The sequence below is a fragment of the Curcuma longa genome, chromosome 21 (genome assembly GCF_044706935.1).
Source record: "Curcuma longa cultivar G26 ecotype Majalengka, Jawa Barat chromosome 21, ITB_CL_G26_1.1, whole genome shotgun sequence".
NCBI classification, from domain to species: domain Eukaryota; kingdom Viridiplantae; phylum Streptophyta; class Magnoliopsida; order Zingiberales; family Zingiberaceae; genus Curcuma; species Curcuma longa.
Genome location: NC_133881.1, coordinates 1,926,413 through 1,945,123, shown reverse-complemented (window position 1 = coordinate 1,945,123; position 18,711 = coordinate 1,926,413). Strand labels below are relative to the sequence as shown.

Here is an 18,711-nt window from a genome sequence, read left to right as displayed (position 1 = left end):
CAGCTATTTTGCGACGATAATTTGCGACAAAAATTTTTCGTCGCCAATTGGCGACAAATATTGCGACAAAAACAATCTTCGTCGCAAATTTGCAACGAAAATTACGACAAAAAAAGTTTAGTCGCAAATTTGGAACGAATACATATTCGTTGCTAAATTCGTCCCAAATTGGCGACGAAAAATAAAATTCGTCGCCAAATTCGTCGCCAATTTGGCGACGAATTTTTCGTCGCCAATTTGGCGACGAATTTGAAATTTCGTCGCCAATTTGGCGACGAATTTGAAAATTCGTCGCCAAATTTGGCGACGAATTTGAAATTCGTCGCCAAATTTGACCAGAAGTTGGGGTCCACTGGTTACGGCGGGAATTAGGGTTCTGGAATTTGGCGACGAATTGGTGGTTTCGTCGCCAATTTGCGACGAAAAGACTAATTCGTCGCCAAATTTGATATATTGGGATCGGGTCACGCGGGTGAGGGTGGGCCAAACTTGAATTAGGGTTGGAATTTGGCGACGAATTGGTGGTTTCGTCGCCAATTTGCGACGAAAAGACGAATTCGTCGCCAAATTTGATATATTGGGTTCGGGTCACGCGGGAGGATGGGGCCATCAATTAGGGTTCTGGAATTTGGCGACGAATTGGTGGTTTCGTCGCCAAATTGCGACGAAAAGACGAATTCGTCGCCAAACTTGATATAGGGCACGCGGGTTAGGGTGGGGCCATCACTTATTCGATTTGGCGACGAAAAAATGGTTTCGTCGCCAAATTTGGGACGAAAAGGCTGTTTCGTCGCAAAGTTTGCGACGAAAAACAAGTTCGTCGCAAAAAAACCCTAGATCTACCTTCCGCCGATCCCCTTTTCCTTCTCCTCCGCGATTTCTCTCCTCCTGCGCGATTTCTTCCTCCTCCGCGGCGATTCCGGCGTTCCCGATCCCTCCGGCGATCCTTCCTCCTCCGATCCTTTCTCTCTCCTCCGGCGACTGTGACGCCTTCTCCTCCGCGATTTCTCTCCCTCCTGCGCGATATCTTCCTCCTCCGGCGACTGTGACGTCCTTCTTCCTCCTCCGGCGACTGTGACGACGACGAGGCGATTGTCGGCGACGGTAAACCCTAGACTCTTCTTCGTTGCTTCATTTTAGTGTTGTTTATGCATGTGGAACACTGTGTGATGGGGTGGTGGGCTGTTCGCCGGTGGTGGGCTGTTCGCCGGCGGCGGGCCGCTGACTGCCGGGGGACCACTGGTTGTGGCCAACTTTGGCCGGCTGCAGGAGTGTAATGTGTGATAGATGCATGTAGTTTTTACAGTTTTGGCCAACTTAAGCTAGAAATCACAGTTTTGTTAATTTCTTGCTCAACTTTGTTGTTTTTACATGGAAGGATGAAAACTTGGAAAATAGATGTGTAGTTAACCATAAGGTTGTAACTTGGAAAATAGATGTTTTTCATGTAAGAACATTCTTAAATTTTTCAACTTGGTGTAGTTAACCATAAGGTTGTAACCTTAAGGATTGTAATGTGTGATATACAGATATTACTGTTTATTTCAACTAATGGTAAATAGATGTCCTTATAGTTTCTTGCTTATGTCTAATTAAATTAAATTATATAGATATATTTTAGTTATTCCTCTATCTATCTCAACTTTGTCCTATGAATGATAGCTTCATTAATTTTTTCCACACCGTGAATAAATTGATGCTTCATTATGATAGTGTTTACATGCTATTATTTTGTTTAACAATTGAATAAATTGAAAACAGGAAATATGCAGAATGAAAGAGGTTGGATGTATAGAAAGAATAAACCTAACCGTAAAGGTTTAACTGATGAGTTTATTATTGGAATGGAACAATTTCTAGAATTTGCTTGTACTCATGTTGAATTTATGGATGGAGAAAAGATAAGATGTCCTTGTAGAAAATGTCATAATGGTAAATTTTTACAATGTGACAAAGTTCGCGAACATCTGTGTAGATTTGGGTTTACTCCGAATTATTATAATTGGACATCTCATGGTGAACCATTTATACCTGACGAGGAATATTATGGACAAAATATACAAGTGTCAGGTAGTGCTGATCAAAGTGGTTATAATTATCAATTTAATCCATATCAGAGTGCAGGAGGTCATAATATATTTTCTGATCCGAGTTTTGCAAGTTCTAGTTGTCCTCCAACAGATGAACAAATATTTTCTGCTTATCCATCACCATTGGAGGGGGTACAAGAACAAAATGTTTATGAAAATTTAAATACTGAGGGATACCAACAATTTCAAGAAATGTTAAGTGTTGCAGATGAACCTTTGTGGGCTGGTTGTGACACTCACACTAAATTATCTGTCACTGCAAGACTATTGAATGTTAAGACAGATCATAATGTGTCTGAAGATTGTTTTAATGATTTTGTTCAAGTTATGGGAGAGGCACTTCCGCGTGATCACAACTTGCCTACTGATTTTTACAGTATGAAAAAACTTGTGAAAGACTTAGGTCTTCCAGTGGAAAGGATTGATGCTTGCCGAGATGGTTGTATGATATACTGGGGAGAAGATCAAGATGCAGATGTATGCAAATTCTGTAATCAAAGTAGGTATAAGAGAATCAATAAGCCTCAACAACGACGTAAAGCATATAGTCAGCTATTTTATTTGCCTTTGACTCCTAGGTTACAAAGACTCTATGCATCAGAAGTTACTGCTGAACACATGACTTGGCATGCAAATCATCAAACAGAAAATGGTCTAATGTGTCATCCATCAGATGGAGAGGCATGGAAACATTTTGATAGAACATATCCTGATTTTGCAAAGGAAATTCGGAATATAAGATTGGGTCTATGTGCTGATGGATTTGCTCCATTTGGTAAATCAGGAAGAAATTATTCTTGTTGGCCAGTTATATTAACTCCGTATAATCTGCCACCTGGGATGTGTATGAAAACAGAATATATGTTTTTAACATTGGTTGTGCCTGGTCCTCAAAATCCGAAAAAGTTAATTGATGTTTATATGCAACCACTGATTGCAGAGCTGAAACAATTATGGAATGATGGTTTTCCTACATATGATATTCATACTAATAAGATGTTTGTAATGAAGGCTGCACTGCTTTGGACGATAAATGATTTTCCGGCTTATGGCATGTTATCAGGATGGTCTACCGCAGGAATTTTAGGATGTCCAATATGTATGGAGAGATCAAAATCATTCAGATTGAAATATGGAAGGAAGGCGAGTTATTTTGATTGTCATAGACAATTTTTACCAGCAAATCATAAATTCAGAAGGAATAAAGATGAATTCACTAAAAATAGAGTTGAAAGAACACCTCCACCAATGAGATTATCAGGTCAACAGCTTTGGTACAGAGTTTATAACTTTCCTTCTGTTATTGAAGATCCACATGGTACACCTTATGAATATGGGAGCACACATAAATGGACTAAACGGAGTATATTTTGGGAGCTACCATACTGGTACAGTCATTTACTACATCATAATCTAGATGTGATGCATATTGAGAAAAATGTTTTTGATAATCTGATAAATACAGTCATGGATATCCCTGGAAAAACAAAAGATAATTTGAATGCAAGAAAAGATATGCGACTGATTTGTAAAAGACCCAGTCTTGATGTCGATGAAAATAGTAGGGGGCCAAAGCCAAAGGCAATTTATACATTAAATAGAGAGCAGAGACGTATTGTTTGTGAATGGCTAAAATCTTTGAAATTTCCAGATGGTTATGTCTCTAATATTGGAAGATGTGTTGATATGAATGAATGCAAATTAATTGGTATGAAAAGTCATGATTGTCATATATTCATGGAAAGACTTATTCCTATTGCATTTAAAGAGCTGTTACCAAATTTTGTCTGGGCTGCAATTTCAGAGTTAAGTATTTTCCTTCACGATCTTTGCTCAACAGTTTTGAGACATTCACACATGGAGAGTTTAGAGAAAAATATTCCAATCATTTTGTGCAATTTAGAAAGGGTTTTTCCACCGTCATTTTTTGACTCCATGGAACGTTATGTTTGATACATTTGAAGTTTGGATGAGTTGATACATTGTAGTTGCTATATTTGGAGTTTCTTACATTTGGATGTTATGTATATTATGATCATTTGGATGTTATGTTTATATTTGGAAATGTTTTGTATTGTTTGATCATTAGGATGTGTTTATATGGATGTTTAAGTAGGATGTGATTATATTTATGGATGTGTTTGTGATTATGTGTGTGGATGTATTTGTGATTATGAGTTTGGAATGATTTGTGGATCTATTATTGTAAACAGGATTCATATATCGTAAAAACAGATTGTTCCTGTGAATTTTTTTTTTGTTTTGCGACGAACTTTGCGACGAAACAGGGTTTCGTCGCCAAAATATCGAAAATATATACTGTTGATATCGTAAAATTGGCGACGAAAAAAGTGAATTCGTCGCCAAATTTGCGACGAATTCACTGAATTTTCGCCAAATTTGGCGACGAATCACTGTTTTCGTCGCCAAATTTGGCGACGAATAAGTTCGTCGCCAAATTTGGCAACGAATTCACTGTTTTCGTCGCCAAATTGCGACGAATTCAGATTCGTCGCAAATTTGGTGACGAATTACTGAATTCGTCGCCAAATTGGCGACGAATTAACTTTTTTCGTCGCCAATTTGGCGACGAAAACAGTGAATTCGTCGCGAATATGATCTTTTTTTATTGCAGTTTTTTGGTTCGGGGACGCGAATTTTAGCGACAAATAAGTTTTACGTCGCAAATTTGGCGACGAAATATTATTTTCGTTGCAATTTTTTGGAACGAAAATATAGTTTCGTCGCAAATATTTGCGACGAATTTTGCAACGAATTATAAATTCGTCGCAAAATTAGCAACGAATTTGAATTTTTTCGTCGCCAGGTCTTGCGACACGCTGTTCGGAACGAAAAAATTTTTGTCGCCATTTTCGTCGCAAATATAGTTTGCGACGAAAATTTTTTATTTTTTCGTCGCAAAATTCGTCGCAAATACCCTGTTTTTTTGTAGTGATCTAGATTGACTCGATAAGTGAATTAGAGACAAATTAAATAAAGGGGCTGCACGAGACCATGCCAGGAGATGAGTGGAGTTCTACTAGAAGGAATAAGGGGGAGGCGACAAGTGGGGGGATCCTAATGCACTCACTAGAACTGGAAGAGTTGAAGAAACTAAAGTTCATCAGAGAATCATTAAGGAGTGTGGTCCTCAGTCCTAACTAGCTATACATAGGGTCATTTTGGCTCATTGAATGGGCATTATTTTCTGAAGGGAAACATTTAATGGGCATTATATATACCTCTTAATGATGCTGCTATTACATTGATGCTAGTATGTACAATTCAGTATATGAAAGGAGAATGCGATCTACAGAGAGAGAGAGAGAGAGAGAGTCCCCCATGAGGTAGCTAGCTAGCCAGCCTTTCATCTTAAGGGCCATGCCCCCCTCAAAAAATTATTGTTCTTATCTGCACCATTTGAAAGTTTTTAGCTCGAAGAATGTGCATGTTACTGTAAGGGTGACCAAACACCACAGATGAATGAAAGAATGAGTGATGACTAAATTATATATACAGTAAAGTTTTACTTATTTATTATGTCTGGATCATAGCAAACACTAAGTTGTGTAGACCATTAATTAATATTTCTTTAATTGTCCAAAACACAAAAAAAAACATTATTCAGGCCTTAGGAATCTTTCCCTCCCCCATGTATTTGGGGCAGGCAAGGAAGGATCGGAGTCAGGTCGTTAGGATAAAGAGAAATCCTCCATTGTCTCCTTTCAGTACCTCTCTCTGAACAGTCCAAAACTGATAAAAGTCAATTCATTCCTTTGTCAAACCCTAATTCCAACAATCATCTGTACTTAATTGTTTCTAGCTCATCACTTACTAGCTTAATTAATTATATTACAATTCCATCTTTTATGATCAAAGTAATTAAGTAAGAGAAATGATGGAAGAGATGGCAAGGGAAGGATTTAGGAACTGGCCTGTCTTAGGGGTTTGGCACAGCTCTGTGTCTGAACACTTGCTGAGATGAAAAGGACAAGCTCACATGAATGCAACCAGAAAACTCATGGGCTCATATCCTCCCTACACTCCCCTCTCTTGCACTCCCTTTTAAAGAACGAACCTACTATTACTCTCTTACTTTCCTCTCTCTCTCTCCATCGTCCATCTCTATTATTCCTGTTTGGTTTGCAGTGAGGCAACAATAATACACCCTTCTCATGGGAACCTTCATGGATTGGCAGAGGCAAAGCTAGGAAGGAAGCAGAAACAAAGCCAAGCAGACCGTATATATGTTTCCATGATTCTCTCTTTCCCAGCTGCAACTAATTTAATTTCTACCTCTCCCTCAGAAGTCAAAGCTCAAGGTATCAATTTAGTTTCCTCTCCCCCCTTTTCGTATGCAATTCCTTTCCTGATCATATGAAGATTGTACAGAAATTCACATGGAAGATGAATTATAGTCACTAGTCAACAGCAAGAGCATCACTTTACTGATCTCAATTGTCGATGGAGTTCACTACTTCGAGAGCAAGATCAGATGGCTTTTACATGATCAAGGATCAGGAGTCGAAGCGTGATCCTTCCTTGGTTACTAATAGTTTACAACCATGTCCATATGCTTCCTCCTCTTCTGCGGCTCTCCGATGGCAGGTCGTCGGTCCAACAACCGCCGGTGTAGCCGGTCGGGCCGAGCAAGAGAGCGCTAATAGCTTGTTCTTGGAGAATAAGGAGCACATGTTCGACAAGGTGGTGACGCCGAGCGACGTGGGGAAGCTGAACAGGCTGGTGATCCCGAAGCAGCACGCGGAGAAGTACTTCCCGCTGAATTTGGCGAGCGACGAGAAAGGGATGCTGCTGAGCTTCGAGGACCGGACGGGGAGGTCGTGGCGCTTCCGCTACTCCTACTGGAACAGCAGCCAGAGCTACGTGATGACCAAGGGCTGGAGCCGCTTCGTGAAGGAGAAGTGCCTGGACGCCGGGGACGTCGTCTCCTTCGGCCGCGGCGTCGGAGACGACCCTGGCGACAGGGGAAACCTCTACATCGACTGGCAGCGCCGACGCCCCGAGAATCAGCACCACTACGGCCGGATCCCCCGCCTGCCGCCCTCCTTCGCGAGGGTGACTTCCTTGGCAACGAGGCAGCAACTTGCACTCTGGGGCGACGGCGCCCGATTCTTCGTCCCTCCGGCAGCAGCTGCTCACGACCACCACCACCAGGTGTCTCCGTACGGATACCCGACCTCGCCCCATCATTTTCTCTTTATCGGCGGGTCTTCGATGGTTGCAGGCGGTCCGCCACGGACACCGCAACCGCAGCTCGGGGTCCCACCGGTGGCTCTCAATTCCCTTCCGCTGGGTCGGAACCAGGCGGCGGCGGCTGGCAAGCGCGTGAGGCTGTTCGGAGTCAACCTCGACTCCTGCGCCGAATCTGACGGCGCCTGCAATACTGCGGCCGGCCGATTCCTCGGCGATCTATCAGCGACTAGCAGTACTACAACACCGCGGTTGTCGACTTTTACGCAGCGATTCATCCCGTTCCTTGAGGAGCCCTCGCAAGCCTCGTCGTCGTCGTTGGCGCACGAAGAACACCACTTGACATTGGATCTTGACTTGTGAAGAAGAACAGGAGACGATCGATGAGAAGACAACGTAATTAGATTATACAAATGTATGCATCATCCTCATGAGCAATTCAGATGCTGAACATTAATTAACTAAAAAAAGCTAAACAAATATATATATTCTGTTCTAATTAAATACATTGCATATACTCCACTAGAAAGGAATTAATGAATGCACAGAAGATTCATAGAGAGATGGCAGAAGAAGACCATTTCAAAATATCACCTTTTTCCTTCATCATAAACTTCATTTCACCGTGCTTTCTTTTAATGTTCTTCTGCTTCTGAAGATTACTGAACATAATATTTATGAAGCTTAAAGCTATTGAAATATATATGACTACACTGTTTGTTTAAGTTGCCTAGTTTCTTTCCACGAATAATCATATGCTTTTGGAGAACAAGTTCTTGCTTTATACATACTTCAATATTTCCTCTTAAGTAATCTGCTTAGCTTGTTATTATATATACTAGTCTTTGTGTTCATGCACTATGAATATCTATCTCATTTCTGATGACAATGGCATATGATGGTCTTGTGAGAGCATTATATATTGTGGAAAGTATGTAAGTCCCTAATCAATCTTTAGTAAATACTTCATGTTGATGTAATGATATCTAATTAAGCTTCTGAAAAATGCATTGATGCTTCAGCTGGCTTATGTGTTTTTTAGTTCATTTTTTGGCTGAACATGATCTTTATATGTTGTTCCTCTCTAATTAAGCATAAAGTTGACCTTTTATTTAGTTTTAGTTTTCACAACCTAAACTGCATTGCTAGAAATATTTTATAGAAATAAAAAGAGGATTATTTAATCAGTAACTAGCTAGTTGATTATACATACTGAAAACAAAAGCATTGATCTATATATTTGATGCAATTAATCATGCAGTATACTCTGATTAACAATAACTGGGATATTCAATATAGTAATTAGCAGTTACATATACTCAAAACAAACTGTTTTACTACTCTGAACCACTAATCTGATGCTTATTGGCCAAACAACATAATTAATCTGATACTCATTCCTTACATGGTCTTTAAGGTATAGCTCATCCTTTTGCATTTGATAAACAAAGGGTGAGCTTATTTTGAAAACTTCAAGTAGACAAGTTCTGTAAGGTGCAAGAAGCATTTTGATAAATCTAGTTGAACAAATAAGTATGAACATTTTTAAGTTAATGTGATTTGGATAAGGATTATTGGTCGATCCCTAATGCTTAGGCAATGTTGATCATGGCCAGACCTTAGGGGAGGCCCAAAAGGCCTCAGCCTCAAGCCCAACCACTTAGATGATCCTAAAAAAAAATTATTATAGATTAATTATAATTAAAAAAAATAAATTTATTTTTTTAAATCCTAGATAACCTAATTATCCAAACATATAAATGGCCTAAATAATATGCATAATATTTAGTTTATTTATTTTTTATTTGAAAAGTAGGATTTTTCTTCCGGTACATCTCTCGGTTGACTTAGTCATGGTTCTAGAATTTTCTCAGCCATGTGCGTGCTTATGTAAAAAAAAAATTTGATTATCTCAGTTAGTGGTATTGACTCAATTCCTGAGATGATCAGTCTGTTCCAAAGTTTCCCATCGGTTATCAAGGAAAATCGGAAAGCACATGCAGCAGTCAACACAGATGCCCAATATCCTTTGATTGCGATTCTCATTTGGAGTAAAATTTCTATAAATACGTCATGGTTGAAGATCGAATCGTAAGTATTTGAATGACAACTTGGATGTCCTACCGCCATATTGTGTGTGCTTATGCGTTTCTAAGTCAACGGGAGCACTCACGCTTTGAATATTATTAAGTGATGCTTGACTATTCAAATTGACTTTCTCAACGCACGTGCTATCTCATCAAATTAATCCACACCATTAATTATGAATATTTATAGAGATAATAATAAAATGAAAATAAAAAATAAAAAAAATATATTTGTCTAATTCCCAACTTCCTGTCGCTATATGAAAAGTATATTTATAGGGAGAGTGGAAGAGGAAGAAGAGGAAGCGGAAGAAATGGAGAGCAAAGCTCAGGAGTCCCCGCTGAACCCTAATGTCTTCACCCTCGACTCGCCGCACCCAGTCTACGCCATGGCCTTCTCCTCTTCCGCCGCCGCCGCCTCCTCTCCGCGTCTCGCCCTGGGCTCATTCTTGGAGGAGTATGGCAACCGCGTCGAACTGGTAGGCTTCGACGACGACGCCCTCGCCTTCCGCCCCGAGCCGGCTCTCTCCTTCGACCACCCTTACCCTCCCACCAAGCTCATGTTCCACCCCCACACAATCCCTCTCCTAGCCTCCGCCTCCGACTCGCTCCGACTCTGGCACGTCGGCCCCGACGCCACCGACCTACGCTCCCTTCTCGACAGCAGCAAGTCCAGCGGATACTGCGCGCCCCTCACCTCCTTCGACTGGAACGACCTCGAGCCCCGCCGCATCGGCACCTGCTCCATCGACACCACCTGCACGATTTGGGACGTCGACCGCGGCGCCATCGAGACGCAGCTCATCGCCCACGATAAGGAGGTGTATGACATTGCCTGGGGCGAGGCCGGCGTCTTTGCCTCCGTCTCTGCCGACGGATCTGTCCGCATCTTCGACCTCCGCGACAAGGAGCACTCTACCATTATCTACGAGAGCCCTCGTCCCGACACTCCCCTCCTCCGCCTCGCCTGGAACAAGATTGACCGCTGCTACATGGCCGTCACCATGATGGATAGCAACCGCGTCGTCGTGCTTGACATCCGCTCCCCTACCGCCCCCGTTGCCGAGCTTCAGAAACACCGCGCCAGCGTCAACGCCATCGCTTGGGCGCCGCAGGCCGCGCGGCATATTTGCTCCGCGGGGGATGATGGTCAGGCGCTGATCTGGGAATTGCCGGCGGCCGCAGCAGTTAGTGGCTCCTCGACGGCGGCGACCACCGCAGTAGCTCCAGAGGGCATAGATCCAGTTCTGGTCTACCCAGCTGGCTCGGAAATCAACCAGCTTCAGTGGTCTGCTGCACACCCTGATTGGATTGGAATCGCCTTCGCCAATAAGGTGCAGCTGCTTAGGGTCTGAATAGTGAAAACCTAAAAGGTATGCTTCACGACGCATCCCCGATTTTTATATTTCCCGACTTTCAAGCTTCATTTCTCCGTTCTCTACTTCAACAAATTGCAAATTCTTGTTGCCATTTCTCCGAGGAACAATTAGATTAACATACAAGTGCTACTGTCAGTTATGTTTCCATTTGAAAGTGAGTAAAGATGTGAGTTTTTTTTTTCCTGTGGCAAATCATAAATCCTCTCGTTTCACCAGGAGCTCCAATTGTGAAGATCCAAGGTTCAACAGAAACGCCTTGGTTCCCAGTTCTACGTGAGATTACTGATTCCAAAGTACCCTAATCCCTGTATCTATTTGTGGGTGGGAATAAATGGATCTGGGTATTCAATGGAACTCCAATGTATCCTCATAAGCTATACAAAACAAGTGAACAAGTGCTACTTAACTTTTGCAATTCAATCATGCCATTGAGGAGTTTTTTTGTTTGTTGAACGCAGCCATGCCAGCTTTTAGAAACAATAATAGGTTTCATACTGCATAATTGTTGCCTAGTCTTGAATGTGGCTGCCAATGTGATTTTTGTAGGAAAGAGGACAACAGCAATCACACTACTGAATTGAAGCTGGCCATCAAAGCTTTTTTGGTTTGTTCAACACCGATACACGAACTTTAATAGATTACAGTATCATGCCACATAACTGGCACCTGCTTCTGAATGTGAATGTGATTATGACTTCTGTAGGAAAATATGAACTATAAGAGCAGGCTACGTTAGTCCCAACTAATTTGGGTCAGCTATATAGATATAAAGACTATACCTCTGTTGATATTTAATCTTTTAAGTCACTTTTAGTAACATTACATAGGAGAGTTGTAGGAAAATGACAGAGTTCTCTTATTTAATGAGTAGGAGGAAAAGGTTATTGGACGCCATTGAAGTTCATGTGTTTTGAGTTGTTTTTACCAGTAATATGGTCACCCATATGCTTCAAATAGTTTGATGAAGTACATTTAGGTTCAAATCTGAGAAACAACTAGAAAGCAGTAGCCAACAGGCAGAGATGATTAGTTTTAGATAAATGTATCTTAATCTTTTATTTCAGGCAACAGCCTTCTGTTTACTGCTGGTTTTCTTATTACCTATCAATTAATTGAATTGGATTTGGTTTTTATTTACACTTTAATGTTCTGATGGTAATTAATCAATCTCATTAGTCCACAAATATATTATTACATGCCAACTAAATTGAGTCAAAACAACAAAATGCAACAAACTGGATATTGATCTCAATATTTAACTTGGCTTCTGCAACCTGGAATTGTTTAGATGCTGATAGCCAAAAGTCTTGGATAGCTTATCTAAAGAAGCTATGATACAATTCAGATTTGATTTTCTGTCATCATTTTATCTTTGTCCAAATCTGAAGTTCTCCATTTCTTTCATATAGGAGAGATGATCCAGAATAAATTTGCAATAATATTTTCAAAGCTAATATCTTGTATAAGACAGAATCTTGATTCATAAAAAAGTTGGAGACAATTGTTTTAGTCACATTTATAAGGTGAAACATTCAGCTGAGTCTCTTCAGGAGGGCAAGAAATCCATCCTTTTCCATTGCTTTTCAAAATAAAACATTTCAACTGTTTTCATTACAGTTTTAATTGTTCTGTACTGGGCGTCCACCAAAATCATATAGATTTGTCTTAGAGAAAGATGGAACAAGCTTGCTCCTGCAGTTTGTCCTGTCAATCATAGGTTTGATTGGTTGTTTAATGATTAGTTATATTGACTAAACCCAAGCTTTTGTGCAAGTAAACGAATAGGTGGGCTTAAGCATTTTGTCTAACCTAAAGATTTTTCTTTCTCTTGTGATCTTTTATTAATTATTCCATTCCTTTGACTTTCCACTTTTAAAATTAGTTATGTACCTCTCCTGTTCTCTTTTGGTTCTTGAATTTGTTCTTCATTTTTGTTTTGATTTTGGTGAGAAACATTCCAAAAAACAGGTTACATTTCTCAATTTTCACATTCACGTGTCTTTCTGTAATAATTATATATGTTTATCTCGTACTGCTTTCAGGTTTCAATTAAATCTGATTGTTTTATTGGAGGTTTCATTTTTTTTTCTTTTGACTAATTTCCATGAGTTTCTTGTTTCTATTTTCATTAATTCTGATTTTTTCCCCCAAATAATTTGGGTTATCTTAGGTAGCATACTGAAAGTGAAATTTTAGATTCTGGAACGAGCTACACCTCCAGTTCATATATTTGATCCAGTGAGTTATCCTACACATGAACCTGGCATTAGTGTCTCCATATTGTATTTCTTCATATGTGATGCTCAAGAATTGTAGATGAGCAATCTTGAGGTATGTTGTGAATTTAAGAAAGTTTTCTTTTAACGATGGTAAATTCTTATCCATTTGAATCTGGTGTTCTTATAAAGTTCCACTTCCAGCTATCATCTTTGTTTGCATACCTAAGTAATACGGTAAGAAGATTAGAAAGTAGTAAATAATTTGGTGAGATAATTTATAGAAAATTGAAGTGAAATAGCTTATTGAAAGATAACTAACAGTAAGTTTAGGAACCTACAAGACTACAAACATTATTTAGTGTGAGGAGCAAGGGTGTGAATTGATTCTTTGCATGATGAAAAGAGAATGTCAGTACCATTGACAATGGAAATATGCATATCTGGGCGATGAGAAAAAGTGGAAAATAAGATCTTGCTGAGATGAAATCCAGCATCAAGAAACCAAAAATATGATAAAAGCCATACCTGAAACCAATCGAGCAATAGCAAGGCATAATGAAGCAGAGTCAATAGAAGACTAGAGTGGACATTCACTGGATTGTAGATATGATGACATGAGGGGAGAATTTGAGTAAAAAAACAGCTTAATTTTTTTATACCATATATATATATATATATATATATATACACACACACACACACACAAATTGGACAGTAGCTAATGAAGCTACCTGTTGGTAATATATCTGCCAGTACAAGAAGGAAGTAGCACTCGAGGAAGATTGTCCAATGCACACACGAAGCACCTAAAATTGGGTCGTTCAAGTGTTTTTCCTCATCAGATCAATATGTACCATTCGTATCAGGTTGTACATTATGATCCTAAGGAATGTTTACTAGTTTATACTTGTTTTTTAAATCTTGACTGGTAATGTGTACCGTCCATTAATTTATTTGTTCATCAACATCATGCTTCAACTTCAGAAAATATGTCATCAGAGTTGCATTGGTTAGTAGTTTATGTAGTGCTACTGAGCCACATGCTTATGTGGGATCTATAACAACTGTTATGTTTAATTTGGGTCTGTTGGTGTCAGATTGGGATGAGACCATGACAATCAAGTTTCTGCATGGGTGTTGGATAATCCCTCGGTGAGGTCTCTTATTGAGTCCTTATGGATTTCCAACCTTCTTCCGGCACTGCAATGCTTGTTCCATTAGAGAACTCATGTCACGATCCGGAGACCTTCATCCCATATGGAAGTTAGCCTCCTTGCTCGGACAATATTCATTCTTGCATCAAAATCCATAAATAATATTCAACAAGGGTATACACATTGTACGAACATAAATATGCAATACTTTATTCAATGATGCAGACAATGTTCGACCCCAAAATCTGACTCTATCATACCATGACATGACTAACAACTGACCTCGTGCAGATAATGAAATGAACAATGTCGAAAATAACAAAATGTATAAGTAGTCAACTATGCAAATGAAGTAAACTTAATGGACTCTGTAGAAACCATCTCCATAACTATTGTTGAGTATTTCTGAATAATCTCCAACTTTATTGATCAAACTTGAAAATCGTCTCAAATCTGCGAATCTGGAGGTCAAAGGAAAAAGGAAAATGAGTACAAAGTGCAAAGTGGAGATACGAAAGACGTGCATGAAAATATTATTAAAGAGGCAACAACATCATTTATCGTTTATCTTTTTCATGTCATTCGTCTTTTATTCCCTTCTTAATTAATATCATCAATTTTTATTATTGTCTTATTTTATTCAACAACTCAATATGATTTATTGAGTGGGTGAACGACGTGCAATATACTCGTCCAGAAGGTGTCGTTTCAGTAAAGGTGAACGATCCTGCATTTCACCTAATACAAACACATCATGTATAAATGAAAAATATCAAAGTGAGCGACCTGCAATCCACTTGAAAAAGATACATCATATAGCAAAGTGAACGACCTGCAATCCACCTGTAATGAAATGACATCGTAAGTATGCATCTATACAGACATAGATAGGGTGAACAACCCACAATCCACCCGAAAAATATTTCACATGAAAATAGGATGAACGACCTGCAATCCATCCCGTAAGGTGCCTCATATACGAATAGGGTGAACGATCCGCAATTCATCCCAATGAGGAAAATTTTTCTCAATTTGGCCGAAGCCAATGAACACGCCAAAATGACTCAAAAGCTCTTTTTAAAGTACGGAGCAAATGTTCTACATTTATAGAGAGTTATTTTATTATCAATCTAGCATAAATAATCTTATATCTTTATAACCAAAGTTCGATGACATAAGGGTTACCCTCATTTCTTTATTAACTTGGTTGGGAAGTTACACACTTCTTACAAGTGTTGAGCCGAAGCTCTCCCATATTATCGATTTTAGATAACTACTTCAACAAAAATTTCTTTGTTATTTACCCTCTTAAAATTCTCATAAGAGTTTATGTTCTCTTTAAGGAACTATCTTAAGTTCTCCTATGTTATCACTAAAATATAGTTGATTTGTTTATAACTCATCATATGGGAAACCTAACCTAACGATGGTCCATCCAAAATCATATAATAATTGAATCTACAAAATAATCTCAAGCAACTTCACTTGTTCCCTTTGTTCTAACAAGATTGTCTAAAATAAGGGTATGGCCCATTTGAGACTTCAAATGCTCTTCTCTTTGAAGCTCAAATGTAGGATCAGAAATTTCAAGCATGTTATATTTTAAATATTGGACATCAAGTTCACTGCATGCATGATGCTTGCGCATCATCAATAGGCAAGAAAACGTGATGAATTTAAAAACTGCAGAGAAGAAAAAGATAGCTAAAATAATTTACAAGAATCAGATATGATTGCCTTAGCCTTTAGCCACTTGTTGTTGGCTCAATGATAGAACTAGCTATGATTTGTTCACAAGACAAAGAACAGACATTATGCAACTCTTTTCAAGTCATTGAAAATCATTATATATTGGGTAGGTTTAATCATGCACAAGATAGTTAAAAGGGAGACAAGCAAAAAAAATCCACCTCAAATGGAAGGGTTTTCGCCGTGGGGCGTTGGCGATGTGATGATGGTAGCGTGACGACGACAATGCTAGCTACAAGGGCGTTCAACGACCACGATGTGCGACGGAGGGTTTGAGGGTGGTGAATGTTGATTGGGGGAAAAATTAGGGTTAGGGCAATCATAAAAAGGAGAGGAAGAAGAAAGGGTCAACCATGGGAAAGAAGGGTTCGGCTGCTATTTTTAATTTCCAACCAATTTTAAAATTTACAACTAGGTCCTTTTTCCCAATGATATAACAACTCAAGATATCAATACCAAGTTATGGGTTGGAAAAATGGTAATGACCACATTATATCCATATGCACACACATCTGCCTTTCCCTCTATAATTATTCACTATCTTTGAACATCAGACTGACTTTGAGATGGAAATACAATAATGACCATATATATTGTCTTTCCCTCTACAATTTTCCAGCATCTTTGATGATACACCCACTTTCCTCTCCCCATGCTATGGATACATCTTCATGCTTTGGATCTTCTTGCCTTTCTGATGTGTCTGAGATATTACTGGCTGCTGTCTTGGCACATCATCTGAGCCTGGAAGGTCCTGTGATAGGAACCCTCCTAACATACTACTTAGTAAATGGTGGTCTGTATACGGTACAATGGTACAGAATTCAAAAATTGCCCTGATGATACGATGCAATAACAACAAGAAGGAACTGCATGATTCTATTTTGGATAACTGCATGAATAATATCTAGCATTGAGAAATCGATCTGCTTTAACTATGGTAATATAAATATTTGGATCTGGCAACTTTCCATCAACATGTTCTGACTATGCATTCTATGAATAAAGCCAATTTTAGTTGTTTGATTAAAAATAATCTGTGCAAGGCTTCTGAAAGATTTGAATAATGTACACCTCGGAAGCTAACAAGCTCTATGGGTCGTAGAGGCTTTTCATATGAAAGTTAACAAGCTTTATTCTAGAGAGATGCAAGAATTTTCACCTGCTTTTCTATGTAAATGGATTATTTAACAAAATCTCATTGTTATTTGCTCATATAACCAATCTTACAGCTTGTGTAGATAAAATTATAAGTTTTGGTTTGCAAAGTTAGCTCTTTATCTCCTTAGAGGTCAGAGATGATAGATTTAGCCATATATCCTATTTATGGCTGTTTTCCATCCCTTTACAGGTTCAGAGCCGACTGGACAGCTCACTGACTTTTTGTCATCTGGGAGCTGATTGTCGTCGCATGTAAATGTCAGAACCAGGTTTATGCTCTTACTCTTCGATTTGTAAGATATGTATGATCTTCTCAACCACATCTGCTAAAGCTTGTATGTAACTAGATGGATAAGTAGTATTCTGCATTTACTAGATTGCTGTTTGTTGGCCTATCATGCATAGCTTGTATTTCTCTACTTCAGATAAGAAATGTAAACCCCGTTTGACTGGTCATCAACTCATCATATCGATTGAGTGAATTATGTTGTCACATTTGTTCGTTTAAGATGGATCAAATCATGGGTTTCACAGAAGTTACAATAAACAATGGAGCTTCATATGTAGTTTAAATCTTTTTACTTTTGTTGTTGAAGTAGCATGCATACATTATAGCCCATAGAAGATTAAATAACGTGCTTCATGTTTGCCCTTTAAACTGTGAGTCTGATTTGAATGGTTACGTTTTTTTAAACTAGATTTGAATAATAGTAGCTCAATTTTTCATAATTTTTTTATTTATTGAATTTTCACTTGGACCGATTCAAAACATTATCATTCACTATATTACAATATTAGTTCTGGGCTTGCTTAGCTTTCCAATTCTCCTTGTTTGTTTTAGACTTTTTTCCCCCTGGTTTTTTTTTTTATTTTCCTTCGAAATTGTTCATGGGAAATATATATATTATTTATTTATATATTTGTTTATTTCATAATACCTTTCAATAACTTTTTAGATTTATCAACTCCAAAAAATTGGTAGCCACTAAATCATTTGCATATTAGGAGAAGTGTCTCAATCATATCGGGAAGCTTTCCAATTAATAAGTAAGTAGCTTAATTAAGAGGATGTGCAATAGCAAGGAATCAAAATATCAACTTCACCTTTTTTTTTGTGAATTCTCATTTTCTTGGAAAATAAAATAAAATCATAGCATGCTTCATAAGAACTAGTGTGAAGCTGAATTTAATTTTGTTTAAATTTATTTTTTTCTATCAAATTTATCTATTAAATTTTTTTATAAATTGTTGTTTTATAATTTAGGTAAAATATTATTTTAAATAATATATATTGCCTCTCTACCCAACCTTATCATAAGTTGAAGTGATTAGAAAGTCGATCGATTTCTTTTTATATATTTGACCACCTACTTCATCTCCTCCCAACTAATGTTCTCCCCACCTCATCTATGTAATATGCCTATTGAACCCTAATTAAGCAAGTCATGTCATTGTTCATGTTATAAAAATATAATATTACTTTGTATACACACACACAGCTTATTAATATTTTTATAAAACAATTCAATTTTTATCTTGATAAAAAAAATTATCCAGCAAGTTATATCATTATAAAATTACATGAAATTATTTTATCCTTTTGCGCAAAAGTAGGAAGTATCTGAAAGGATGATCGAGACACATCGCAACCAAAAATCTGG

General features: G+C 38.4%; 2 protein-coding genes and 1 pseudogene across 4 annotated transcripts; all 3 read left to right on the top strand.

Moving 5' to 3' along the window:
* Positions 1–1,766: 1,766 nt before the first annotated feature.
* Positions 1,767–3,936, top strand: LOC141814944 (uncharacterized; annotated as a pseudogene).
* Positions 3,937–6,210: 2,274 nt separating this feature from the next.
* LOC141814945 (B3 domain-containing protein Os03g0120900-like) lies at positions 6,211–7,759 on the top strand. Its single transcript, XM_074702903.1, has 2 exons — positions 6,211–6,412; positions 6,483–7,759. The coding sequence occupies exon 2, from the start codon at positions 6,555–6,557 to the stop codon at positions 7,662–7,664; it is 1,110 nt and encodes a 369-aa protein (XP_074559004.1). The 5' UTR covers positions 6,211–6,412; positions 6,483–6,554; the 3' UTR covers positions 7,665–7,759.
* A 1,922-nt stretch (positions 7,760–9,681) lies between these two features.
* Positions 9,682–17,260, top strand: LOC141814947 (protein TRANSPARENT TESTA GLABRA 1-like). 3 transcript variants are annotated; one of them, XM_074702907.1, is made up of 2 exons: positions 9,682–10,761; positions 10,984–11,185. In XM_074702907.1, exon 1 carries the CDS (start codon positions 9,703–9,705, stop codon positions 10,741–10,743), a length of 1,041 nt encoding a protein of 346 aa, XP_074559008.1. In that variant the 5' UTR covers positions 9,682–9,702; the 3' UTR covers positions 10,744–10,761; positions 10,984–11,185. The 3 variants fall into 3 exon arrangements, with proteins under 3 accessions (XP_074559008.1, XP_074559007.1, XP_074559006.1); XM_074702906.1 differs by lacking the exon at positions 10,984–11,185 and adding an exon at positions 17,241–17,260 and having other exon boundaries at positions 9,703–10,761; XM_074702905.1 differs by lacking the exon at positions 10,984–11,185 and adding an exon at positions 12,938–13,129 and having other exon boundaries at positions 9,703–10,761.
* Positions 17,261–18,711: the final 1,451 nt, after the last annotated feature.